Genomic DNA, 26,880 nt, shown 5'->3' on the forward strand with positions numbered 1-26,880 from the left:
ATATTGTATACATAATAAATAAATAAATATTTTTTAAAATTTGATATTTATGGAGCTCTACATTTTTCTCTGTCCCCCCCCCTTCAATCCTCTCCCAATATCCCCACGCTCCCAATTTATTCAGGAGATCTTGTCTTTTTGTACTTTCTACTTCCCACATAGATTAGATCTATGTAAGTCTCTCTTAGTGTCCTTATTGCTATCTAAGTTCTCTGGGATTGTGATTTGTAGACTGGCTTTCTTTGCTTTATGTTTAAAAACCGCCTATGAGTGAATATATATGATAATTGTCTTTCTGTGTCTAGGTTACCTCACTCAAAATAATGTTTTCTAGTTTCATCCATTTTCCTGCAAAATTCAAGCTGTCATTACCTTTTTTTTCTGTTGTGTGGTATTCCATTGTGTAAATGTACCACATTTTCCTTATCCTTTTTTTTTTTTTTTTGGTTTTTCGAGACAGGGTTTCTCTGTGGCTTTGGAGCCTGTCTTGGAACTAGCTCTGTAGACCAGGCTGGTCTCGAACTCACAGAGATCCGCCTGCCTCTGCCTCCCGAGTGCTGGGATTAAAGGCGTGCGCCACCATCGCCCGGCTCCTTATCCATTTTTTGATCGAGGGGCATTTAGGTTGTTTCCAGGTTCTGGCTATGACAAACAAATCTGCTATGAACATAGTTGAGTACATGTCTTTGTGGCACAATTGAGCATCCTTTGGATATATACCCAAAAGTGGTATTACTGGGTCTTTTTTTTAAATATTTATTTTATTTATTATGTATACAATATTCTGTCTGTGTGTATCCCTGCAGGCCAGAAGAGGGCACCAGACCTCTTTACAGATGGTTGTGAGCCACCATGTGGTTGCTGGGAATTGAACTCAGGACCTTTGGAATAGCAGGCAGTGCTCTTGACCACTGAGCCATCTCTCCAGCTCTGGACCACTGAGCCATCTCTCCAGCCCCGGTATTACTGGGTCTTGAGGAAGGTTGTTTCCTAATTTTCTGAGAAATCACCACACTGACACCCAGAGGGGTTGTACCAGCTTGCATTCCCACCAGCAATGCAGAAGTGTTCCCTTTTCCCCACAACCTCTCCAACATAAATTGTCATCAGTGTTTTTGATTTTGGCCATTCTTTCTTTTCTTTTTTCTTTCTTTTTTTTTTTTTTTTTTTTTTTTTTTTTTTTTTGCTTTTCGAGACAGGGTTTCTCTGTGGCTTTGGAGCCTGTCCTGGAACTAGCTCTTGTAGACTAGGCTGGTCTCGAACTCACAGAGATCCGCCTACCTCTGCCTCCCAAGTGCGATTTTGGCCATTCTTACAGGTGTAAGATGGAATCTCAGAGTTGCTTTGATTTGTATTTCTCTGATGACTAAGGTTGTTGAACATTTTCTTAAGTGTCTTTCAGCCATTTTAGATTCCTCTGTTGAGAGTTCTCTAATTAGGTCTGTAATCCATTTTTTATTGGATTATGTGATCTTTTGGTGTCCAATTTCTTGAGTTCTTTGTATATTTTGGAGATCAGACCTCTGCCTGATGTAGGGTTAGTGAAGATTTTTCCCATTCTGTAGGCTGCCATTTTGTTGACCATTTCCATTGCTTTACAGAAGCTTTTCAGTTTTAGGAGGTCCCATTTATTAATTGTTTCTCTCAGTGTCTGTGCTGCTGGGGTTATATTTAGGAAGTGGTTCCCTGTGCCAATGTGTTCAAGTGTACTTCCCACTTTCTCTTCTATAAGGTTTAGTATGGCTGGCTTTATGTTGAGGTCTTTGATCAATTTGGACTTGAGTTTTGTACATGGTGATAGATATGGGTCTATTTTCATTTTTTTACATGTTGATATTTAGTTATGCCAGCACCACTTTTCCATTTGATATTTTTTGCTTCTTTATCAAAGATCAGGTGTTCAAAGATGTGTGGATTGATATCTGGTTCTTCTATTCAGTTCCATTGGTCCTCCTGTCTGTTCTTATGCCAATACCAGGCTGTTTTCAGTACTGTAGCTCTGTAGTAGAGTTTGAAGTCAGGGATTGTGATGCTCCATATCTTTTATTTTTATTATTTATTTAATTAATCTTCTGTTTTTTTCAGGACAGGTTTTTTCTGTGTAGCCCTGACTGTCCTCGAACTCTTTCTGTAGAAGAGGTTGGCCTTTAATTCAGAGATCTGCCTGCCTCTGCCTCCCAAAAGCTGCTATTAAAAACAAGTACCTGCTGGAAGGTGGTGGCACAGGCCTTTGGAGGCAGAGGCAGGCAGATCTCTGTAGTTCAAGACCAGTCTGGTCTACAAGAGCTAGTTCTAGGACAGGCCCCAAAAGCTACAGAGAATCCTGTCTCAAAAAAAAATCAAATAAATAAAAATAATTTAAAAAAAAATCATGTGCCACCACTGCTGACCCCCTTTTAATTTTATGTATATGGGTGTTTGACTGCATGTATGTCCATGTACCATATGTATGCAGTGCCCACAGAGGTTGTTGGATCCCCTGTGACAGGAGTTACAGATAAGCCACCATGTGGGTGCTGATAATCAAACCTAGAAACTTTGGAAGGGCCGCCATTATCTCCAGCTCCTTATTTCATTTTATTACGTTTATTTGGTTATTTATTTGTGTATGTATGCAGATGAGCACCATGACACACATATGAAGGTCAGAGGACAACCTTTCCAGAATTAAGATATATTATTGGTGGGGCTGGAGAGATGACCCCGTGGCCAAGTGCACTGACTGCTCATGGATAGAACCTGGAGGAAGGAGAATTGAAGGCCAGCCCAGGCTATGCAGTAAAACCCTTCTCCAAAACAAACAAAACTCTGACGGAGTTGGGGTGCAAGGTGCAAGAGTCGGTGCAAACCTTTAATCCCAGCACTTGGGAGGCAGAGACATCCGGTTGGTTCTCTGTGAGTTCCAGGCCAACCTGTTCTACAGAGAGAGTTCCAGGACAGTCAGGGCTACACAGAAAAACCGGGTCTTGAAAAGTGGAAAAAATAAATAAATAATCCGGGCAGAGGCAGGCCTGGTCTACAAGAGCTAGTTCCAGGATAGGCTCCAAAGCCACAGAGAAACCTTGTCTCAAAAAACCAAAACAGAGGGGGCTGGAGAGATGGCTCAGCGGTTAAGAGCATTGCCTGCTCTTCCAAAGGTCCTGAGTTCAATTCCCAGCAACCACATGGTGGCTCACAACCATCTGTAATGAGGTCTGGTGCCCTCTTCTGGCCTGCAGGCATACACACAGACAGAATGTTGTATAATAAATAAATTAAAAAAAAAAAAAACAGAGCCGGGCGGTGGTGGTGCATGCCTTTAATCCCAGCACTCGGGAGGCAGAGGGACCAGCCTGGTCTACAAGAGCTAGTTCCAGGACAGGCTCCAAAACCACAGAGAAACCCTGTCTCGAAAAAACAAAAACAAAAACAAAACAAAAAAAAACCCACAAAAAACAAACAAATCAAAAAGCCAACTTTCTTCCATGTTGAAATATTGGTGGGAGCTGGCGAGGTGGCTCAGTGGTTAAGAGCACTGTTTTTCCAAAGGACCTGAGTTCAATTCCCAGCACCCACATGTCAGTTCACAAATGTCTGTGACTCCAAGATCTGACACCCTCACACAGATACACATGCAGGCAAAACACCAATGCGCATTTATAAAAAGAAGTTAGTAAGTATTCACATAATCGATCAGCAAATGCTAACTTTGCAGATTATGCTACCAACACTTATTATACCTAATTACGCACATTAGAAGAAGCCATGTAGTTAATTACCTCTAACATTTGAACAACCATGGGATTCGTGTCTGTTTTCTGACTTTCCTGCTGTGTGGTATGGTAGAAACAGAACTCAATTTGAAGGCAAAAGTACCTGACTGGCTACAGGGCTTTCGCCTTGTTATGTGAATGACTGGACTTCCGTATGAACATTGGAGCTTTTGTATTGAGACAAAGTCTGGTGTATCCCAGGCTGGCCTCCAACTCACAATGTAGCCAAAGATGATCTCGGACTTCTGTTCCTCCAGCCTCCATCCTACGGGGTGCAGGTACTACAGATGTGGACCACTGTGCCGGGTTTAATGAAGTGTTGGGGATGAACTTCAGGGCTTCCTGCAGGTAGGCTAGCCCTCTGCCAACTAAGCATCATCCACCGTCCACATGTTGTGCGTTAACAGATGACCCGTGGGGAGAAGTTTACCAAGTTAACTTCTATGCACTTCTGGTTTCATATAATTGTTGACACAGACTTCAGTGAGTGGAAATATTGGTTTTGTTGTTTTCTTGAAGAGACCGCAGGCACCGCATAAAATGCATCTACTATCTAATCCAGTACAACCTCCCGCTAGCCCCACCTCTCCTAAAGTCCTGCGTGCTTGTGATTGGTTCCTCTGTCCGCCATCGGTTGCCGTGGAGACTCGGCGCTGCGGCCCTGTGCTCATGGCGCTGTACCAGCTCTTCTCCCATCCGGCCGAGCGTGGCTACCGCGCTGGGCTCTGCTCCAAGGCCGCTCTCTTCCTGCTACTGGCCACCGCGCTCACCTACATCCCCCCTCTGCTGGTGGCCTTCCGGACCCACGGTGAGCCTTCCCGGGCTTGGAGAGACACATGCATCGGCGGGGCCCGCTGGCCCAGGCCGGCTCTCTAGACCTGGCTCCCCAACCCGCCTTGTCTCCCGCAGGGTTTTGGCTGAAGCGGAGCAGCTATGAGGAGCAGCCGAGCGTGCGCTTTCAGCACCAAGTGCTGCTCGTAGCCCTGCTGGGACCCGAACCCGGAGCCTTTCTCGCCTGGAGCACGTTCCCCACCTTCAACCGGCTGCAGGGAGTTCACTTGCGCATCCCGCTCGTGTCGGTGCGTGGTTCCCGCCAGGGGCTCTGGGGGACAGGATGGGGCGAGTTCCAGGGATCCCAGGTTGGGTCTTTTTGAGGGGTGGAGGGAGGGCTCATGTATCCCAGTCTGGTCTTAAACTATATAGCCAAAAGCGACCTTCAGCATCTGATCCTCTGGCCATCACCTTCCCAGTGTTGGGATTTCATTTATGCTACGCTGTGTTTATGAGGTGCTGGGAATCAAACCCAGGACTGTGCGTCTCCATGAGAGCACTTTACCACTGAGCCACATTCCCAGCCTCACAGCTTGGATCTCAAGGAGCCACAGCGGTTGGAAACAGTCACTTTGGCCTTCGCATGTTTAACTTTCTAGATAATACTGTGTTTTACTTAGCTGATCCAGGTATTCCCAGAAAGTCAGTCATGCAGTCGGTGTGTTTGTCTGACAAGAGCGCAGATGCCAGGGCGCAGCCTGTCTCTGGTGCTGCTCTCTTCTGAATGGGAAGGTGGCAGTGAAAGCCCCTTTAGGGACTTAAAGGCCGAGTTCTGTAAACTCCAGCAAGTACAGAAAGTGCCAACATTTTTATGCAGACTGGACCTGGGTGGTAGAGGCGGGGCAAGCGCTGGTTGGTTGAGCTCGGCTCATGCTGTGGGGAAGCCACGCCTGTCAGGGTTGGGCTCAGCCCCCCAGCTCCATAGGGCAGCTGTCTTCCGTGAAACTGAAGCAAGCATTTTACTGTCTGCCGGTTAATGTTTACTTTCGCATAAGTCAAATGCTTCCTTACAGTCATCCCTTTCCGTTCGTATCCAGAAAATACTTTCCTTTAGACGCATGGGACATCTGGCTTTCCTACTTTCATACGTGGATCCTTTCCGACACTGTTATTAACCCTATAAGCTAACTTGTATAGCTGATGGGGGGGCGGGATTCACTTTTCCACCAACAGCTAAATAAGAACTTTAAAATATTAAAGTCTTGTTGGTCATGAGAATAGCCATACACAAACTCTAATTCAGAAAGCTTCACTGTGGTTGGTAAGGCATCTACTTGTTAACCAACCTTATTAGTTTTAAGGTCTATAGATCATTTAATGACATGGGCAAGTGATAAACTTAATCCTTATTTGTTGATAAAATTTTGTCTGTTTCTAACCTGCACTTATCATCCCAGCCGAGGCAGGAGGATTGCCCCCTTCCCTGGGCTATGCAGTAAGCACAAGCCCATTCTGTCTCAAAAAAACCATGACCCTGGCATATGAAGTCGGGAGGAGTCAGCTTTCTTTTTCCACTGTCTCAGTGGTCCAGCTCAGATTTTTCAGGGTTGGCTGCAAGGGTCTTCCACTACTGAGCTATCTCACTACCCACCCTTACTCCTTGTTTTTTTAAATTTGCCCCAGTTTTTTCACTATTAGAATTAATATTTGAAATCCAGGCAGTAGTGGCACACACCTTTAATCCCAGCACTGGGGAGGCAGAGGCAGGCGGATCTCTAGGAGTTCGAGGCCAGCCTGGTCTACAAGAGCTAGTTCCAGGACAGGCACCAAAGCTACAGAGAAACCCTGTCTCGAAAAAACAACAACAACAACAAAAAAGAATATTTGAATAACAAAATTTTGACTAAATCTTATACCTTTTGTGTTTTTTTCAAGATTGGTTATTGTTACGTTGCCTGCAGCAATAAGTCCACTTCAGCCCCGCAAGAAGCTGGACTACGTGGCATGACCAGACTTAAGTCATACACCTTTCAATGTCAACAGAAGCTTTCTGTTGAAATTTTATGCACACAAAGAAAATGAGGCAAGCAATAAAATAATTGTTAATTGCAGGGAAATAAAGCATAAGAAAAAGCAAGGAAGGAAATGCAGTCAGCATTGTGAACAGGACTTGCCTGGTTCCCACCCGGAATAATGACTGACCAAAGTATGGGTCTAGCCCAACTGAAGGGAAGAGAGAGGAGTGTGTGTGACAGGGGCTGGTGGGAAGAGGGGGGCTCAGGCTCCAGCTTTCCTCGGGGAGTCAGTAGAGAACACTTGGAAGAGAAATGGAGGTGCATCCAAACAAATGGTATTTAACCAGCGTTTCTAAGTGCACTTATCAGGCAATGGGTAAAAGTTTTTGCTTTGGAAATCATGTGGATTTTTTTGTAACACCACTGAACTCCTTTATTCTTTTTTTTTCCTGTCTGCATGGATGTCTGCACACCAGAAGAGGGCACCAGATCTCATTACAGATAGTTGTGAGCCACCATGTGGTTGCTGGGAATTGAACTCAGGACCTCTGGAAGAGCAGTCAGTGCTCTTAACCTCTGAGCCATCTCTCCACCCCCCTCCTTTATTCTTTAAATCATTAAGTCTCACGCCACCAGCACCACCCCCTTTGGTTTTTTGTTTTGTTTTGTTTTGGTTTTGTTTGTTTGGGTTTTTGGGTTTTTTTTGAGACTGTGTGACTTGTAGCCCAAGGTGGCTTGGAACTGGGTTTGTAGCTGAGGATGACCTTAAAGACTTTGAACTCCTGTGCTTACCTGTGCCTGCCCAGTGCTGGGATTGCAGTCGTGGTCCACCATGCCTGTTTTTACTACTTATTTACTTACTGTGATTCTGGCAGGCCAACCTGGGGTCTCAGAATGGCTAGACAAGCGTTCTGCCCACTCCCAGCCCTCCATTCATTCATTGATCCCTAAGGCAGGGCTTTGCAGTGTAGCCCAGGTTGGCCGTGAACTGGTGATCCTCCTGCCTTCTCTTACTAAGTACTTGATTGAGCAAGGCCCACCACACCTGACCTCATTTTTAGTCTTGAGCTTCTAATGCAGTGGTTCTCAACCTTCCTAATGCTGTGACCCTTTTAATATAGTCCCTCATGTTGCGGCGACCCTCAAACATAAAATTATTTTTGTTGCTATTTCATAACTAACTTAGCTACTATTATGAGCGGTACTGTAGATATCTGATGTGACCCCAAGACCCACAGGTTAAGAACCTGTGCTCTGATGCATTTCCCGTGCATTCACTGGATGGATTTAGTTCCACGCTTAAGAGAAAAAAAAAGTGGAAACTTTTTTTTTTTTTGAGACAGGGTTTCTCTGTGTAGCTTTGGGGCCTGTCCTGAAACTCACTCTGTAGACCAGGCTGGTCTCAAACTCACAGAGATCCGCCTACCTCTGCCTTTCAAGCACTGGGATTAAAAGCGTTCACCACCACAGCCCAGCAAAAACAGTTTTTTCTTCAGACTGTAAGAGTAGCTCACTGGAGAATGCCTGCCTATGTGTGAGGCCCTGGAGTCAATACAAGCTTATATATAACTTTAAACAAAATTCATCCTAGGTTTACTCTGACAGTGATATTTTGCTTGTCAGTTGCTGTTAGCCTGTTTTGTTTTGTTTTTTATGTATACAGGGTTCTTCTTGCATGTATCCTACCTACAGTACAAAAGAGGGCACCAGATCTTATTACAGATTGTTGTGAGCCACCGTGTGGATGCTGGGAATTGAACTCAGGACCTCTGGAAGAGTAGCCAGTGTTCTTTACCTCTGAGCCATCTCTCCAGCCGCCTGTTAGTCTGTTTTTGAGACAGGATCAAACTAACTCACTATGTAGGCCTAGGCTGTCCTCAGAATGATGATGATCTTCAAGTGCTGGGCTTTCAGGCAAGTGCCGCCACGCCTGGCAAACATAGTGTGTTTATGTCTTAAATTTTTTGGGGAAGGTTTTTTCTTTCTTCTCTTTACGTTTCCGTTGTTCTCTTATGTACTTCTTGATACTTGAGTCTAAAAACCGGTGGAAAGTTAAAGTGATCACCAAAGCAGGATAAATATTGGGCTTCGTGCTTTCTCTCTTTTTCCTAACTCATTCACTACGACTGGCTGGTAGCTCGCTGGGCTGGAGTTGGCGTCTTATCTCTAGAACCAGAAGCCTTCCCTTGAGAGCGCCGCTCCTCATCTTCCTCCACTTCTGGTCCTGGAGTCTAGTTTCAAATTGAAGGAGCCAAGACCAGTTCTCTTTAGTGCTGGAGAGATGTGCTGCGTTCATTTTGTTTTGTTTGTTTGGAAAGATGGGCTCTACCCTAAGGCCTTACGGTGCTAGGCAAGCATTTTACCACTGAGCTACAGCCCCAGCCTGGATATTTTTCACAGCTGTAAAACAGAGGCCTTAGACTACAGATGTTGTTCAGTGGTAGAGTGCAAGTGCAAGCCTCTGGATTCAATCCCTTGCACACACACACACACACACACACACACACACACTCCCAAAACACACCAGATGTGGTGACTCAAAGGATGAGGATCATCATGAGTTTAAGGCTAACCTGGGCTACACAGCAAGTTACAGTTCAGGCAGAGCTAAAGTGAGACCCTGCCTTAAAAAAAAGTAAAACACAATTCCTTTTCCTAAATCTCTCTTTTAAAACAAATTTTATGTGTGTGGCTGTTTTGTTTTGCTTGCATATATGGCTGTGTACCATTGGATGCAGTGTCCACGGAGGCTAAACCGGGGTGTTGGATCCCTGGAGCTGGAGTTACAGAGAGATGTAAGCTACTATGTGGATTCTGGGAATCAAACCCTGGTCCTCTGGAAAAGGCAGTTAAGTTAAGCCATGGCTGTTTAACCCCTGCAGTTCCCTCCCACCCCCAACTCTCTCATCTCTTATTTATGATTGTTTGGAAAATTATTTGCTTCCCTTCTGGTTGAGTGCTTGGCTTGGGAATGTCTTCAAGTTGTACTTACAAATTAATCACTGGTACTGGAGAGATGGCTTCAGTGGTTGGGAGTGCTTGCTGCTTTTGCAGAGAACCTGAGTTCAGTTCCCAGCACCCATCTTAGGTGTTAACAACCAACCCTAATTTCAGTTTCAGGAGATCTGATGCTCTCTTTTGGCCTCTGCAGGAATTATCATTCCTATGCAAACACACACACACACACACACACACACACACACACACACATATATATTCACATACACATAAAGAAAAATAAAATAAATATTTTTAAATGAATTAAAGACTCTAAGTACCAAAGAAGAAATTAGCGGATGCTCTACAAAATAGTTTTGAAGTAAAAAATCTAGGAAATGTCAGTAAAAAACAACAAACAAATCCAGAAAATGTCAATTAAAAAAAATCCACCTGGCAGTTGTGGTGCATGCCTTTAATCCCAGCCCTCAAGAGCCAGAGGCAGGCGAATCTCACTGTTACATATTTTGTGTGTGCATGTGTGTGTGTGTGTGTGTGCACGAGTGTGCATGCATGGGAGTTATGTGGTCTATATAGGGTATATTCACATATATGTGATCAGGTGTGCACACCCATGCACACGCACAGAGACCTGAGGAAGATGTGGGTGTTCCACTTAATCACTCTCTATGTTATTCCCTTGACACGGGCTTTAATTCCGAACCTGGACATAGGCTGGTGGTCAGTAAGCCCCAGAGCCTCTGGTCTTCTCTTCCTTCAGCGATGGGTGTACAGGCACACACACAGCTTTCTACATGGATGCTGTTTTCCAAACTCAGTTCCACATGCTTTCACAGCCACTGCACCATCTCCCAACCATACATGTATATGTGCATACATGTGATATGTAATGACAAGCGTTTCACTGGGTAGGATTAAGTATATAAAACACAGACATGAATTTTTTGAGATGTCTTGCTCTGTGTGTATTGATATCCAGGCTGGTTTGCTGAACTTATGGTCCTCCTGACACAGCATCATTAATAGCTGATGATACAGGCATGCCCTGCCGTGCCCAGCTGGACACTGCTCACACAGTGTATATATTTTTATCATTATTATTTTGAGACAAGGCCTCATATAGCCCAGATCAGCTTGGAACTTCTGATCCTCCTGTGTCTCCCTCCTGTATTCTGGGATTACAAGCACCTCACCACACCTGCCTTATATGGTGCTGAGAACTGAGCCCAGGGCTTCATGCTCAACCAAAACTCAACTAACTAAATCTTCAGCCCACCTTTGGCTATTTTTTATAATCCATTTTCTTTTATTTTATATGCATTGGTGTTTTGCATACATGTATGTCTGTGTGAGGATGGCAAGATCTTAAAATTACAGATGGTTGTGAGCTGCCCTGTGGGTGCTAGAATTTAACCCATGTTCTCTGAAAGCAGTAAGAACTCTTTTAGATTTTTTTTTTTTTGAGACAGGGTTTCTCTGTAGCTTTGGAGCCTGTCCTGGCACTAGCTCTTATAGACCAGGCTGGCCTCGAACTCACAGAGATCCACCTGCCTCTGCCTCCCGAGTGCTGGGATTAAAGGCGTGCACCACCACCGCCAAGCAGTAAGAACTCTTAACTGCCAAGACACCTCTCCAGCCCCCTTTTTTAAATTTTTTTAAAGAGTAGGTTTTGGGCTGGAGAGATGGCTTAGCAGTCAAGAGCATTGCTCTTCCTAAAGGTCCAGAGTTCATTTCCCAGCAACCACATGGTGGCTCACAACCATCTATAATGAGGTCTGGCACCCTCTTCTGGTCTACAGGCATACACAGAGACAGAACATTGTATACATAATAAATAAATAAATATTTAAAAGAAAAAAGAGTAGATTTTATAGGATGTGAATTGTGTCTCCAGTGTTCATAAAGCAGGCCCCTCGACTGAAGAATGGATAAAGAAAATGTGGTACATTTACACAATGGAGTACTACATGGCAGAAAAAAATAACAACAGCTTGAATTTTGCAGGAAAATGGATGGACCTAGAAACCATTATTTTGAGTGAGGTAACCCAGACACAGAAAGACAATTATCAAATGTACTCACTCATAGGTATTTTTAAACATAAAGCAAAGAAAGCCAGCCTACAAACCACAATCCCAGAGAACTTAGACAACAGTGCAGACCCTAAGAGAGACTTACATAGATCTAATCTATGTGGGAACTAGAAAGTAGAAAAAGACAAGATCTCCTGAGTAAATTGGGAGCATGGGGACCTTGCGGGAGGACTGAAGAAGGGAGGGGAGAGACAGGGAGGAGAGCAGAGAAAAATGTAGAGCTCAATAAATATCAATAAAAAATGTGGCCCGGTGGTGGTGGCGCACACCTTTAATTCCAGCACTCGGGAGGCAGAGACAGGCAGATCTTTGTGAGTTCGAGACCAGCCTGGTCTACAAGAGCTAGTTCCAGGACAGGCTCCAAAACCACAGAGAAACCCTGTCTCGAAATAAAATAAAATAAAATACACAAATAAAAAATGTATAAAACTTTTAAAAAGCTGTTAAATGTTTCAAAAAAAAAAAAGGCAGACAGACAGTAGCCTAGCGACGTGGACGAGTGATGGTGGTAAAACTCTCTGTTGACTTACTAAGGCTTATCTTCCTACCTATGAACCTGTACACAGGATAAGCACTTTATTGTTAGATAGCATATCTAACGTCCTTTCTACGGTGTTTGGCTTGTAATGAACAGTAAATGTTAACCACTAAGTTTGAAAACAATATATATAACCTTTATTCTCACATAATCCTGGGAGGTAGAGGCCATGCTGTCATTCTCCATATGAAGACGTAGACACAGGAGGGGTCATTTGCCCTGGGCTTCGTTTGACCAGTGTCCAGCTGAGCCTAATGGTGCATGGCTGTACTGTCCACTACTCACAAGGCTGGACAGGAGGATCACAAGTTCAACAAGCAAGTCTGGGTATCAATACATAGCAGGATACAATCCAAAAAAAAAAATCCACATTTTAAATGCTTAATCCTATTCAGTGAAATACTTTTGCTCTGAACATAGACCTAGGCTGGCTTCACCCTTCACCATGTCTGAAAAACTGTCCAAGGAGTCAAGGAAGCCATAGTATAGTTGCTTTTGGGTTTTTTTTGAGACAGAGTTTTCTGTATAACAGCCCTGGCTGTCCTGGAACTCTGTAAATCAGTCTGGCCTCAAACGCACAGAGATCCAGCTGCCTCTGGGTGGTGGATCCTGAGTCCTGGGATTAAAGGCCTGAGCCACCACCTCCCAATTGGAAGCCCTGGTTTTTAGGGCAAGGTTTGACCAAGATTGGGAGTTGGCTTTGTAGTTGCTAATTTGGGAAAGTGTTAAGCAGTCACAGCCTTGATTCTGCTCTAGGCAGCTCCCAGGGTCTCAAATCCCCCTGGTTTATTTTGTTTTTTAACATTTTAAAGTCTGTTTTTTGTTGTAGGGGCATTGTTTTTTGGGGGTTTTGTTTTGGTTTTTCAACACAGGGATTCTCTATGTAGTCCTGGCTATCCTGCAACTTGCTTTGTAGAACTGTATGGCCTCTAACTCACAGAGATCCACCTGCCTCTACATCCCGAGTGCTGGGATTAAACATGTGTGTGCTATCACCACCCAGCCTTTTTTTCCCCTTAATTTTAGATTTATTTTATGTATATGAGTGCTTTTAAAAAACCACAAAAACTGGGGGCTGGAGAGATGGCTCAGAGATTAAGAGCACTGGCTGCTCTTCCAAGAGGTCCTGAGTTCAATTCCCAGCAACCACACTGTAGCCCACTACCATCTGTAATGAGATCTGGTGCCCTCTTCTGGCCTGCAGGGTTACATGCAGGCAGAACACTATACATAATCAATCAATCAATCAATAAAATCTTATCTCTATCTCTTTCTCTCTCTCTCTCTCTCTCTCTCTCTCTCTCTCTCTCTCTCTCTCTCTCTCTCACACACACACACACACACACACACACACACACACACACACTGAGCCAGTTAACTGGCCAAGCAGGGAAAGGTGCTCACCACCAAGCCTGATAACTCGTGTTTCATCCCTGGCACCCGCACGGTAGAAGGAGAGAACTGTTGTGTAAGCATCCTCTGACTTCTGCTCATGTGCCTCACACACACACACACACAATGTAATCTTTAAACTTTATTTATTTTTATTTTATGTGCATGTATGTCAGTGTGAGGATGCTAGATCCTCTGGAACTGGAGTTACTGTGAGCTGCCATGTCATGTGGATGCTAGGAATTAAATGCAGAACCTCTAGAAGAACAGCCAGTGCTCTTAACCTCTGAGCCATCCAGCCCCATAAATGTAATTTTTAAAGTTCCAAATTTTACATATGTTTCATAAAAGAATCGTGTGATTTATGAATTTTCTTAACTAGATACCAATCAGATTTTAGGAACTGAACTAAAATTATTGTTGAGGTATTAACTCATTCATGCCTACTCTTTAAAAAAATTAAAAATATACTTAGTTTCTGTGTGTGGATGTTTTGCCCACATGTATGTCTGTACCGTGTATATGCCATGTCCTCAGAAGCCCGCAATGGATCCCCTGGGACTGGAGTTACAGAAGGTTGTGAGCCTCCATGTGGATGCTGGGAACTGAACTTGAGTCCTCTGGAAGAGCAGCCAGTGCTTTAACAGCTGAGCCGTCTCTCCAGCCCTCCTGGATGACTACTTTTATCATTGTATCAGTCACTGTCAGGGTTTGAACATGGTATGTCCTCCTTAGGCTCATGTTTGAACACTTGGGGCATGGTAGTTGTTGGTTTACTTTTTTGATTCTTTACTCTTAACTCTTTTTTTTTTTAAGATTTATTTATTATGTATTCAGTGTTCTGCCTGCATGTATCCCTGCAGGCCAGAAGAGGGCACTAAATCTCATTACAGATGGTTGTGAACACATGTGGTTGCTGGGAATTGAACTCAGGACGTTTGGAAGAGCAGGCCATCTCTCCAGCCCCTACTCTTAACTCTTTTTGACTCTTTTCGGGGGGGAGGCACCACCCAGCTCCCAAGTAAGTCACACACATAGAGGCTTATTCTTTCTTTTAAATTCCCAGCTTTTTTTTTTTAACTTGTTTCTTGCCAGGTTTTTGTTGTTTTTTTTTTTTTTGTTGTTGTTGTTGTTGTTGTTTTTTTGTTTTCTGTTTTTTCGAGACAGGGTTTCTCTGTGGTTTTGGAGCCTGTCCTGGAACTAGCTCTTGTAGACCAGGCTGGTCTCGAACTCATAGAGATCCGCCTGCCTCTGCCTCCCAAGTGCTGGGATTAAAGGCGTGCGCCACCACCGCCCGGCTTGCCAGGTTTTCTTAACTTAAATTATCCTGACTACCTTTTTCCTCTGAGCTTTTCCTACTTCTGTATATCTTTCTTTCACTCTCAATCTGTGGCTGACTGACTGGCTCCTGAAGTCCTCATCTCCTTGTTCTCTTGCTCCTCCTTCTTCCCAGATTTCTCCATCCATTTATCCTCTCTGCCTGCCAGCCCCACCTAGCCTTCTCCTTCCTCGCTATTGGCCTTTCAACTCTTTATTAGATATCATCAGGTGTTTTAGATAGGCAAAGACTCACAGCTTCACAGAGTTAAACAAATGCAGCATAAACAAAAGTAACACAGCTTGAAATAATATTCCCCAACAGTGCCCAGTTGTTGTTGTTTGGGAAGGTTGTAGAGCCTTTAAAAGGTGAAGCCTTGCTGGCAGAAGTATGTCTTTGGAGGTCAACTTTGACTCATCCATATGCAAGCGACCTCTTCTTCCTCAGCCTTCCTCACTGTCCAGGTGCCCTGATGCCACCTACAGTCTGTACACAGACCCTTGGTTAGCCTGGGTCACCCTCCACTCGTGCCCCAGATGTCCTAGAGCTTCTACTGCCCGGGCGCCAGCAAGGTAGATCATCCCAAACACTTCCTGCACACGAGTTCTAAGTGGTCTTAAAAATAAAAACCTGGGTCAGATGTCAGGGTAAAGGATGAAAGATCAGAGAAGTAAAGGAGCCAGGCACTAGAGAGACTTTTTTTTGTTTTTTACTGAGTCCTTAAACTAAAGGGAGCAAGATCCTGTTTCCATGAATCCTCAGACCGAATATCTTGAGCTCCTCTCTCCTCTTGTGAGATCCATCTGCCTCTGTTTCTCCAGTGCTGGGGTTAAAGGCATGTGCCACCACTGCCTGGTCTCTATGGCTAACGAGTGTGGCGAACTCCACACTCTGATCTTCAGGCAAGCTTTATTTGTTGAAGCACAAACAAGATGTCACCACAACTTCCCATTTTTGTTAATTTTTACCCTCTTAATTCTCCCATTTTAACCTACTTGATTTTTCTTTGTGTCACTGGGCAATTACCTGGTGCTGTTTTGTATTCATTTGGCTTTTATTTATTTGGTCTTCCCAGTAACATGCTACGTTCATGCAAAATGATGTTTCCTGCCCAGCATCTTTGGGGTTTTGTTTTTTGGGGATGTTTTTGTTTTGATTTTGTTCTCTCTCTCTCTCTCTCTCTCTCTCTCTCTCTCTCTGTGTGTGTGTGTGTGTGTGTGTGTGTGTACACCTATGTGGATACATGCACGTGAGTGTAAGTACCTATGGAGACAAGACGGCATTGGGTTCCTTGGACCTAGAGTTACAGGTGGTTGCGAGGCCCCTAGTGCGAGTGCCGGGAACCAAACTCAGGTCCTCTGGAAGAGCAGCACACGGTGCTCTTAATTGATGAATTAACTCTCCACCTCCTGTGAGACCAAAACAGGTTTCCGTTTGCAGTTAGGACAGTTAAGAATAAATTCCTTTGGGTGGTGGTGGCGCATGCCTTTAATCCCAGCATTCAAGAGGCAGAGGCAGGCAGATCTCTGTGAATTCAAGACCATCCTGGTCTACTGAGCAAGTTTCAGGACAGGCAAGGCTGTTACACAGAGAAACCCTGTCTAGAAGGAAAAAAAAAAGTTCCTGTACAGGTTAAGATTTCGGTTTGTAATTAAATAGTTAAACAAGTTGCTGTTTGCCCAAGCTAAGGTTTCTTCTTTCCTTTTCTTTCTTTTTCTTTTCTTTTCTTTTTCTTTTTTCTTTTTCTTTTTTTTTCTTTTTTCTTTTTGGTTTTTTGAGACAGGGTTTCTCTGTATCTTTGGACTTTTTCTCTTTTATAAAGATCTATTTAATGTATAAGGCTCTGGAGAAATTGCTCAGCGGTTAAGAGCACTGCCTGCTCTTCTGAAGGTCCTGAGTTCAATTCCCAGCAGCCATGTGGTGGCTCACAACCATCTGTAATGAGATGTGGTGCCCCTTTGAGGAAGAGACCTGGTCAGTCATCCTCATCAACTTAGACCATGAAACCCAATATGGACAAGCTCAACAGAACCGCCATATATGGGCTATCCATGCATGCTTCAGCATTGCCAGGGCATAAATTTCATTCATTTTTTATATATACGAGTGCTCTCACCTTAGGGAGAAGCAGGTAGACCGGCTAGTCCCAGGGGCACCCAGACCAAAATCATGCTTACTTTAATCAGGCAGTTGACTTGTTTTTCCTCTTCGAAGTCCTCAGGCTTAATGCAAATGGGGTATTGTAGCCTAGGCTGGCCTCAAACTTGCTATGTAGCCGAGGATAACCTTCTCTCCACCTTTCAAGTGTTAGGACCATAGGTATATGCTCTTACTGTATGTAGTGATTTAAATAAATTGGTCCCCATAGGCCCATAGGATGTGGCCTTGTTGGAGTAGGTATGGCTTTGTTGGAAGAAGTGGTCACTGGGGGCAGGTTTGAGGTCTCACATGCTCACACCATGCCCAGTGTGGCAGATCACTTTCTGCTGCCTGCAGATCTGGATGGAGACCTCTCAGCTCCTTCTCTAGCACCTTGTCTGCCTGCATGCTACCATGCTTGCCCCCATGATGACAATGGACTAAACCTATGAACTGTAAGTCAGACCCAATTAATGTTTTCCTTTATAAGAGTAGCCATAGTCAAGGTGTCTCTTCACAGCAATAGAAACCTGAATTAGCGCAGCTGTCTTCCTTATCGCGGCAGAAGTTACTCACAGAAGCCCTGGCAGCCGCTCTCCCATCCCATGCACCTTGACTGGTATCTAAGTGCCTCCCTGACTCTATCAGCAGCCCTGGTAGCACAGTTGCCTCCTCCCCTGGAAAAGCTGCTGAACTAGGACAAGGACAGTAGATGGTACCAAGCCTAAGAAAAGGACATTGTTGCCCTGAGGGAAAGAAATCACTGCAGGGCTTGGAAAGCAGCAATCTTGACCCCAACCCTGCTTACCGGAGAAACAACTCTTCTTCACAGAATGGTATTGGTGGAAAACAAAATGAATGAGCTTAGCTTCAAAGCGTAGAAGTGTGTCAAGAACCCCTGGCAGAGGGCTACATTTCAGTGCTGCCCTTTCTGCTGGCCACTGTGATGCCGCTGAGACTGGCGGGATCGGCTAGTCTTATTTTTAACTGCTGTGGAGGACTTCTAGGCCGTGACTTTTCTTATGCTCTCCTGAGTTTTGTCAAATATTTGTGGTCTCGGTATCTTACTGATCTTACTCTGCTCCCTTTTGATTTTATTGATTGATGCTAAAAGATGCACGAGGTGTAGAGCCTTGATGTGAATAATGAGTTAGATAGCTGAACCTCGAGGATCTGAAGCGAAGGTCCTTGTGGTTTGAGGATGTACAAATAGGAGCTGGAGCGATGGCTCGGAGGTGAAGAGCATTGGCTGCTCTTGCAGAGGACCTGGGTTTAGTTCCCAGCACCCTCATGGCGGCTCACGACCGTCTGTAACAACACTTTCAGGGCATCTTCCCGAAGTGCCCTTCTGGCCATTGTGTGTACTGGGCATACACTTAGTGCAAAACATATGTGCAGGCAAACATTTATAACCATAAAATAAAGATAAATCTTAAAGGAGTGTATAAATAGAGCTAGGTGGATTTCTGTAGAGTTTGCTTGCTAAATGCATGGGGGTGAGAATTAGATTTTGCTTTTCCGTGTAAACAAGCTGACTTAGTGGTAAAGCACTTGCTGAACATTTAGCAGGTCCTAGGTTCAATCTTTAGCACTCTAGAGGAAGAACAAAAGGAATGGGAGGGAGGGAGGGAGGGAGGGAAGGAGGGAGGGAGGGAGGGAGGGAGGGGGAGGAAAAATAAATATCTCTCTGAGGGCTGGAGACATGACTCCACGATTAAGAGTACAGACTGTTCTTGCAGAGGACCTGAGTTAAGTTCCAGCACCTTCATCAGGAAGCTCACAGTTACCTTTATTTTTTTTAATCTTTTTTTTTTAATTTATTTGTTTATTATGTGTACAACATTCTGCTTCACACACACCAGAAGAGGGCACCAGATCTTATTACAGATGGTTGTGAGCCATCATGTGGTTGCTGGGAATTGAACTCATGACCTCTGGAAGAGCAGTCAGTGCTCTTAACCTCTGAGCCATCTCTCCAGCCCCTCACAGTTACCTTTAACTCAGGCTCTAGGACATCCAGTGACACACACACACACATGTGCATATTCATCATATTCATATTCACAGACACACATATACATAAATAAATAAAAATGCTTGTTTGTTTTTTGAGACAGAATTTCTCTGTGTAGCCCTGATTGTCCTGGAACTCATTCTGTAGACCAGGCTGGCCTCGAACTCAGAGATCTGCCTGCCTCTGCCTCCTGAATGCTGGGATTAAAGGTGTGCACCACCACCTGCCAACATATAACAATTCTTTAAAAAGTAAATCTTTCTTTGGCCTCTGTAGACCAGAGAAGAAGACAGGAACCAGGATGGGAAAATGGATGTGTTACATTTTAAACTTGAACTTCCCCTGCAAGCCACGGAGCATGTTTTCGGGGTGCAGCTTATGCTGACCTTCTCCTACCAACTGCATGTGAGTCAATCCTCTCTGAGTCCTTTCCTTTTCCTCCTTTCTGGGGACAACCACACCACAGATGGCTCTTATGGAATATTGTTGGGGACTTAACATAGACAAATTGAATATTAAATTATTTTGAAAGGTTTTAGTACCCCGATATTAAATCTCTCTGTTGATGCAGTAAGTCAGATCAGGCAGAATTAAAAGTCCAGGTTTAATGAGCAAAGCACCCATAGGTGGTTCTTGGGGGAAGAAAGCAGGAGAGAAATTATGCCAGGGATCTAGGTGCCAGGTCTTAAACACCCTGTAGGCGCGGTCTTGAGTAGCTCTGGGGGAGGAGCCAACCCTTGGTGGGCTTTCTAAGAAGGGTGGGTTTTGGAATGGGGGAATGAGACTGGAGCAGAGATTCCTAACATCATCTGACTAACTATTAATAGGTCAGAGGGTTCTGGGTAGAAAGGTTCCTGGGTGGACTAGCCCAGGTATGCCAGGCCTGTCAGCTTTAGCTGAAGACAGGTGAAACCTCCAGGCTCCTCAGATTGGACAGTAACATCTCTCTTTCTATGGTTTCAGAGGATGTCAACCTTCGTGATGCAGAGCATGGCGTTTCTTCAGTCCTCCTTTGCTGTTCCTGGGTCACAGTTGTATGTCAATGGCGATCTGAGGCTACAGCAGAAGCAGCCACTGAGCTACCGAGGCCTGGATATCAGATACAATGTAAGGATGCTTCTTGTGGTCTAGCTCTGGATATCAGAAACAATGTAAGGATGCTTCTTGTGGTCTAGCTCTGGATATCAGATACAATGTAACGATGCTTCTTGTGGTTTAGCTCTGGATATCAGATACAATGTAACCATGCTTCTTGTGATCTAGCTCTGGATATCAGATACAATGTAACCATGCTTCTTGTGGTTTAGCTCTGGATATCAGATACAATGTAACCATGCTTCTTGTGGTCTAGCTCTGGATATCAGATACAATGTAACCATGCTTCTTGTGGTCTAGCTCCCTCATTTCCATGTTTACCATATCATTTGAAGGAAGAGAAATTCAAGCTTAGAAATAGCATTTAGATCTTTGAAGAATGTGTGTATGTGCACCACAGATGTGCAGTGTTGGATCCCAGCCCAGGTTCTCTGGAAGAGCAAACAGTGCTCTTAACTGCTGAACTTTCTTCTCTCCAGCCCCATCATGGATTCTTTCAAAATGTATACGGGAAATTGGAGCGCTGGCTCAGTGGTTAGGAGTATTGTTCTTCCAGAGGACCCAAGATTGATTTCCAGCACCCAGATGGAAGCTTACGATTGCTTGTATTTCCATCTGTAGTGGATCCAACACTCTCTTCTGGCCTTCTTAGTGCTTCACACACAAAGCACACAGAAACACACGCAGGCAAAACACACACGCATATAAAAAAGTAATAATTTTAAAGATATATATAAAAGACATACCTTGGTTTATACCCTTAAAAGAGGGGGAATGTTCTTATTGAGGAACTAAACTGCCGTTTTCAGGTACACATATTCCAAATGTATCTGTGTTAGTTTATCATTTTCTGTGACCAAACACCTGAAAAAGCAACCTAAAGCAGGAGAGATTGATTTTGCTCACAGTTTCAGAGGTTTTAGTCCAGTCTGGTGGGAAAGGAGACAAAAGAGCTCACTCTATGACCAGCAGGAAGCAGAGTAGAGCAGACAGGGGCCATAGCAAGATGCAGTCCCTGAAGACAACCAGGCCCCAACCTTCAGGCCCCACCTTCAGGAGCTCCACTCCCCAAACCACCCGATGTCTGTTCACAATTGACTCCATTGGTGGGCCAAACTGTTGATCATGTCTGAGCCCTCATGTCTTAGACTTCTCTGGAAATGCCTTATACCCAGAGGTGTGCTCTACTAAACTCCCAAGTGTTGCTCAGAACAAGCAATTTGACCATCAAGACTGATCGTCACATCTTCCAAATGATCTTGTAAAATGCCTATGTAAATACATTTTTAAAAAAATACGAGTCACCACTTACTGAGCAGGTGACATATGCCAGCCCAGAGTGAGAAAGTTTACAGATTGGGTGTGGTGGCATGCTTGGCCTAGTTGTCCCCTGCTTGGAACACTGAGGTGGAAGTATCATTTGAAGCCAGGAATTAAAAAGACTAGCCTGGGTAACTGAGCAACACCCCATCTCAAACAGAAATAAAAAGAGAGAGAGGTTTGTATGTCACATTTTAAATCTCCATAGTGTAAATGAGCAACGCCTCATCTCAAACAGAAATAAAAAAGAGGTTTATTTAAGTCATGTTTTTCAGTCACCGTAGTGGCTTCCTGACTGGCCAGCCCTGAGCGTTGTCTATTCAAGAGCCCTATGGCCATGGCACTTGCCAACAGAACCAGGGGTGGAGGGGGCAAACTTAAAGCTACACAGTTAGCATAGCTGTTTTCCTAGAACAAAAAGGGGAGGAAAAGTGTTATTTTTATATAAAAAAACAACCTAGACCCATGGAAAAAATCTTTAGCTGTCTCCCAGCTCTGCGGCCTCTTGTCCTTCCCTCATTCCCCTTGCTGCATCCGGCCACACGCATGGGCCCTTCTGCTCTTCTTTGAACCCACAAAAGGCTCCTGCCTTTTGCTCTGTGTGTGTGTGTGTGTGTGTGTGTGTGTGTGTGTGAGATGAAACCTGTGGGAGGTGGACATTAGCCCTTATTTCTGTCACCGCAAAAGAATTTGTTCATCCCTGAAAAAAAAAAAAGCTCAGTGAAAGAGAGCTGGAGAGAATTTCAGTTCCCAGCACCTGCATCTGGTTGCTTATAACCACCTGTAACTCTAACTCCAGGGGGATCCAATGCCCCTGGCTCCATGGGCACCTGTACCACACACACACACACACACACACACAAAACCTATAAATAAGAAAAACAAAACTCTAAAAATGATTACTGAAACAATTGGTCCCACGAAGAAGCGTGTGGTGTCTGGGCTTCGGGTGGTCTCCAGGATTGAGCCTGAGTGTGCAGCAGGGTGGAAAGGAGGGGGATGGGGTGCTCATAGTTTGTCCTCTTGCCTTGCCCCAGGTGTCTGTGATCAATGGCACTAGTCCTTTTGCCCATGACTACGACCTCACTCGCATTGTTGCCGCCTATCAGGAGAGGAACGGTGAGTTACCAGTAGAGGCCACTGGGCCACTGCCCTCAGACTTCCCAGGTTGTGGGGTCCATGAAAACAGACAACTGGAATGGTTTTCATGATGACAATCACAGACCCAGTGGTGGCTCTGTGATGGGAGGTAGATGGGCTTGCCAGAACTTGTCCTCTGTGTCCTGTCTTCAAAGCCACATCCCTTCCCACGTGCCGTCTCTCCTGTAGCCCAGCAGGCTAGTGATCAATCACTCTCCTTATTTATCCCATCACTGGCCTGGCTGGTTTTCTCTTATTAGTGTGTATTTAAGCCTAATTGATTTATCCCTCATAGCACACCTATTTAAAAAAAAAAAAACAACCCAGTGACAATTTACTGTCCTCAGTTTCCAGACAGCTGCTGATGACGTGTGTCAGGCAGTCCACATCTGTAACCTGACTACAGATAGTGTTTGTTCCCTGGAGGAGCATCCCCATGCTTGATGGAGCACACCAGGCTGGTTGGTGGCCTAGCATTTTCACTAAAAGGCATCAAACTGTTTCTTGGCAGCAAGACATTATAGAGGACACCACAGATATTGCCCATGTGGAAGGCTTGCAACTCCAGCATTTCTAAATAAATCTGACAACCACTGGCCTGAAAATTAACTCTTTTCCTCTTTATTCCACTCACTCTTTGTCCATATATAAATAGTTTCATACAACTATCATGTTTGGAGGCTGAGAGCTCCTGCCTAGTGTGTACAATACCCTGGGTTCAGTCGCCAGTGCCACATAAAGCCTAAAGCATAGTATCACACACACTTGCAGCCCCAGCCCTCAGCAGGCTGGACAGAAGTATCAGAAGTTCAAAGTCATCCTTGGCAATGTAGCCAGTAGGAGGCCAGCTTGAGTTACAGAGGCTCTGTCAAAAAGAAAAAGAAAAAGAAAAAGAAAAAGAAAAGATAAAGAAAGAAGCCAGTGGGATGCTCAGTGGGTAAGAGCATTTTCAGTTAAGCCTGATGACCCAGGTTCTATACCTAGGACTCACGTGGTGGTGGGAGAGAGCTGCTACAGCTATGCACACACATTAAATAAATAAACATATTTAAAGAGGACATGACTGGTGAAATGGATCAGCAGTTAAGGGTGCTTGCCACTGGCAGGATGGTAGTGGCGCATGCCTTTAATCCCAACACTTGAGAGGCAGAGGTAGGTGGATTTCTGAGTTTGAGGCCAGCCTGGGACGGAGTTTCAGGACAGCCAGGGCTACACAGAGAAACCATGTCCAAAAAAAAAAAAAAAAAAAAGAAGAAAAGAAAAAAATTCTGCTACTTTTCCACATTACTGGGGTTCCCAGTAGCCATGTTAGGCAGCTCACAACTGCACAACTGCCTGTAACACCAACTCCAGGGGATCCAACACATCTGGCCTCTACAGATTACACACAAGTGAACACACAAACACACACCTGCAAATAAGTCTTAGAAACAGAAGAGGAACACTTTGGGATACAAATTCTTATTTAACTATGTAATAAAAATATTTCCCCTACACACTATAGCACTCCAACTGCTACTTTTTCTAGAAACATAGAATTTCCTCAGTTAGCTCTTCAGCAATGGCAGACCACAGCAATCCTTTGCTATGTTTTGACATATCGTAGCAGAAGTATTTTGACAAGTATTTTAAATAATGTGTAAGAACTTTGCAAATTCAATTGCTCTTTTTATTTCTTTGCATTTTGGAATGCAGAATATCCCCCTGTATTCAAAGACTACTTATATTTTGGATTAAGGATTAATGCTTGTGTTGCAGTTACCACTGTCCTGAGTGACCCCAACCCCATCTGGCTGGTGGGCAGGGCTGCCGAAGCACCCTTTATAATCGACGCTGTCATCCGGTATCCTGTGGAAGTCATTTCATATCCTTTATGCTCGCCAGCCAGTGCTGGCTCTGCCCCACTAAGAAAGGAAGGGTTCCTTCGCTCTCCCAAGTAGGAACAGATGTGGGGTTCACAAGACAGGAAATTGCTACTGCGCTGTAGCCCCCACACAATGACTGCAGTCCCACAGGAGGGAAAATCCATTTCCTGTCCCTGCTTCTTTCTTAGCAATTCTTCTGGGTCAGGATTATCCATATTTATAGGTTAATAATCTCTGCTTATCCATTTTATCTTAAGAGTATTTGAAATATTCTATTTCCCGTCTGACCTGAACTTTGGGGGTAACTGTTTCTTATGTGTGGCCGTTGCCTCCTTAACGTTTTGTACTTACCAGCCAGGCTTCTGGGAAATGATTAAGTTTGCCTGGGTTCAGTATGTCAGCATCCTGCTCATCTTCATCTGGGTATTTGAAAGAATCAAAATCTTCGTGTTTCAGAACCAAGTAGTGACCTCCATTCCTGTAGCCGTGCCCCGGGGAGAGTTGGGTAAAGAGCACTTATCCTGAGAAGACCCCATCAGGAGACTCTGAGGGACCAGGACATCCCTGTCTTCTGGGAACTGTCATTTTATAACCTTTCTGCAAAGAGCCTGCTGGACACTTTGAGGCTTGCATGGTTTCCCCTCAGAGACAAAGACCAGTTCTCCTGACCTTACACTCCACAAGCCCTGTGCCTTCAAAGCACCCAGGAAATCCACAAGGCCAAGTTTGTGGAAAGGATTACAGGGTTACGAGAGGCTATGATTTTTGTTTGGTTTTGTTTTTTGTTTATGCTTTGGTCTTGGATTTCAAGAGAAAATTGCAGTCAGCTCATGCATCTTTGAAAGAGTCTGGTCAAAGACCTTTACCTCTTTTGAACTGGAATGCCGTGTGCACTTGTCCCCCAGTATAAGCTACTTTTTAGCTTCTTCATGGCTCTCACGAGAAATATGCAAGTCTCTAGTACTTTCCACTCCTAGTATCTACACAATGCCCATTCAGAACTTTGATTTCCAGAACTGAAGCCTTTGACTGGAGAACTGAAGGGGGCAGGGCAGAGCCTAAATACAAGAGTCCCAGAAACAGGCACGTGCAGTTGGGTAACTTAAGGGCAGGAGGACCAGACACCTGCCTTCGGGCTAATAGATGGGGTCTGTCATCAGCTCAGCTCAACAGCCCTCTGTTCCTGCCCTACAGTGGCTGGCTCTATGCCCTGTTTCTTGCCCTCTGTCTGTGCCCCCGGGATGGCGGCTGAAGTCAGAAGTGCTGTTTCATTCGGTCTGTCCTCCCCTACCCCCAGCAGCAGGGAAGGACGTCAGGCTTCTAACAACAGGTTCTTTCTCTCTGGCCTTCACCCAACAGTCTGGCCACTTGCCACTCCTCTTTGATGGCCTTCCCCCTTTCTGAAAGGATATGGGTGGCAGAGGGGTAGTTGGTGGTCTTGGCTTCCATTGCCTGACAACCGCAGGGTTTATTTGAAGGCTGAGCTGAAAACTCAGTTGCTTGCAGTTGTGTTGACTAAGGAGCAGGGTTCTCAGCAGAGGGGAGGCTTTGGGGAAGCAGGAGCAGCAAGTAAAGAAGAGGCTAAACTAAACGGAGCATCTGACAGAGGGACTAGCAGCCAGCCAGGCAGCCCTCTCATCTAAAGGCGTATCTAAAAGGAACATGGCCACAACAAGCTTCTACTTTGCATAGAAAGTTGTTATTTGGCCTCATTCTTGGGCTGAGCAAGTGTGCATCTTAAAGGACAGGTGGCTCTGTTAATGACTCCACCATGCCATTAGCCCTGGAAGGGCATACCTACCCTACCGCCCAGGCCTCATGTCTCACCCCAAACACGCTCCTAGGTTTATGTCTTAGTTTACCTTGGAGTCTCGGTTTTGATTTCTAGAGCAGCATTCTGGCAGACTGAGCAAAATAAGTTTTGAAAACAAAGCTATTCTGAAGTTTTCAAGCAGAAAAATTCCCTAGCACTGGTTTCTCACCTCACCTGTGCAGCTGTTTATGTGCCTGGGTTTTTTTTTTTTCCTGGAGATGTTATGTAAAATGGTCTCTGATTTCAATCTCACAAAGGTTATAAGAGGGTTAGGATGGAGCTCAGTTGGAAGAGTGCTTGCCTGGCGTGCACAGAGCCCTGGGTGCCATCCCCAGCATCATATAAAAACGTCATGGTGGCACAAGTCTAATCCTAGCGCCTGGGAGGTGGAGGCAGAAGGATCAGAAATTCAAGACCATCCTTGAGTTAGAACCCAGCCTGGGATTCTTGAGACCTCGTCTCAATAAAATAAGGAGATGGAGGAGGTGTGTGATCAGAATATATTGTATGGAAGAAAAGATAAGATTCAGAAAGATGACCAAAGATATAGACTACTCTGCATTATACTAAACTATTCTGTGCAAAATTTGTATAGAGAATTCATTGATGTTTTGTAAGTTTCTGATTAAAATGTCTGGAAAAGAAGTTTCCTGTGGC

At 44.6% G+C, this 26,880-nt stretch overlaps 1 protein-coding gene across 2 annotated transcripts; it reads left to right on the forward strand.

Annotated features, from left to right (window-relative positions):
- Positions 1 to 4,371: 4,371 nt before the first annotated feature.
- On the forward strand, positions 4,372 to 26,868 carry Tmem231 (transmembrane protein 231). 2 transcript variants are annotated; one of them, XM_075977276.1, is made up of 7 exons: positions 4,372 to 4,560; positions 4,662 to 4,831; positions 19,267 to 19,395; positions 19,954 to 20,097; positions 22,443 to 22,524; positions 24,304 to 24,388; positions 24,765 to 26,868. In XM_075977276.1, the coding sequence occupies exons 1-7, from the start codon at positions 4,422 to 4,424 to the stop codon at positions 24,781 to 24,783; spliced, it is 768 nt and encodes a 255-aa protein (XP_075833391.1). In that variant the 5' UTR covers positions 4,372 to 4,421; the 3' UTR covers positions 24,784 to 26,868. The 2 variants fall into 2 exon arrangements, with proteins under 2 accessions (XP_075833391.1, XP_075833390.1); XM_075977275.1 differs by having other exon boundaries at positions 4,398 to 4,560; positions 24,304 to 24,409; positions 24,758 to 26,868.
- The last annotated feature ends 12 nt before the right edge of the window (positions 26,869 to 26,880 follow it).

This window comes from Microtus pennsylvanicus, chromosome 6, assembly GCF_037038515.1.
Source record: "Microtus pennsylvanicus isolate mMicPen1 chromosome 6, mMicPen1.hap1, whole genome shotgun sequence".
NCBI classification, from domain to species: domain Eukaryota; kingdom Metazoa; phylum Chordata; class Mammalia; order Rodentia; family Cricetidae; genus Microtus; species Microtus pennsylvanicus.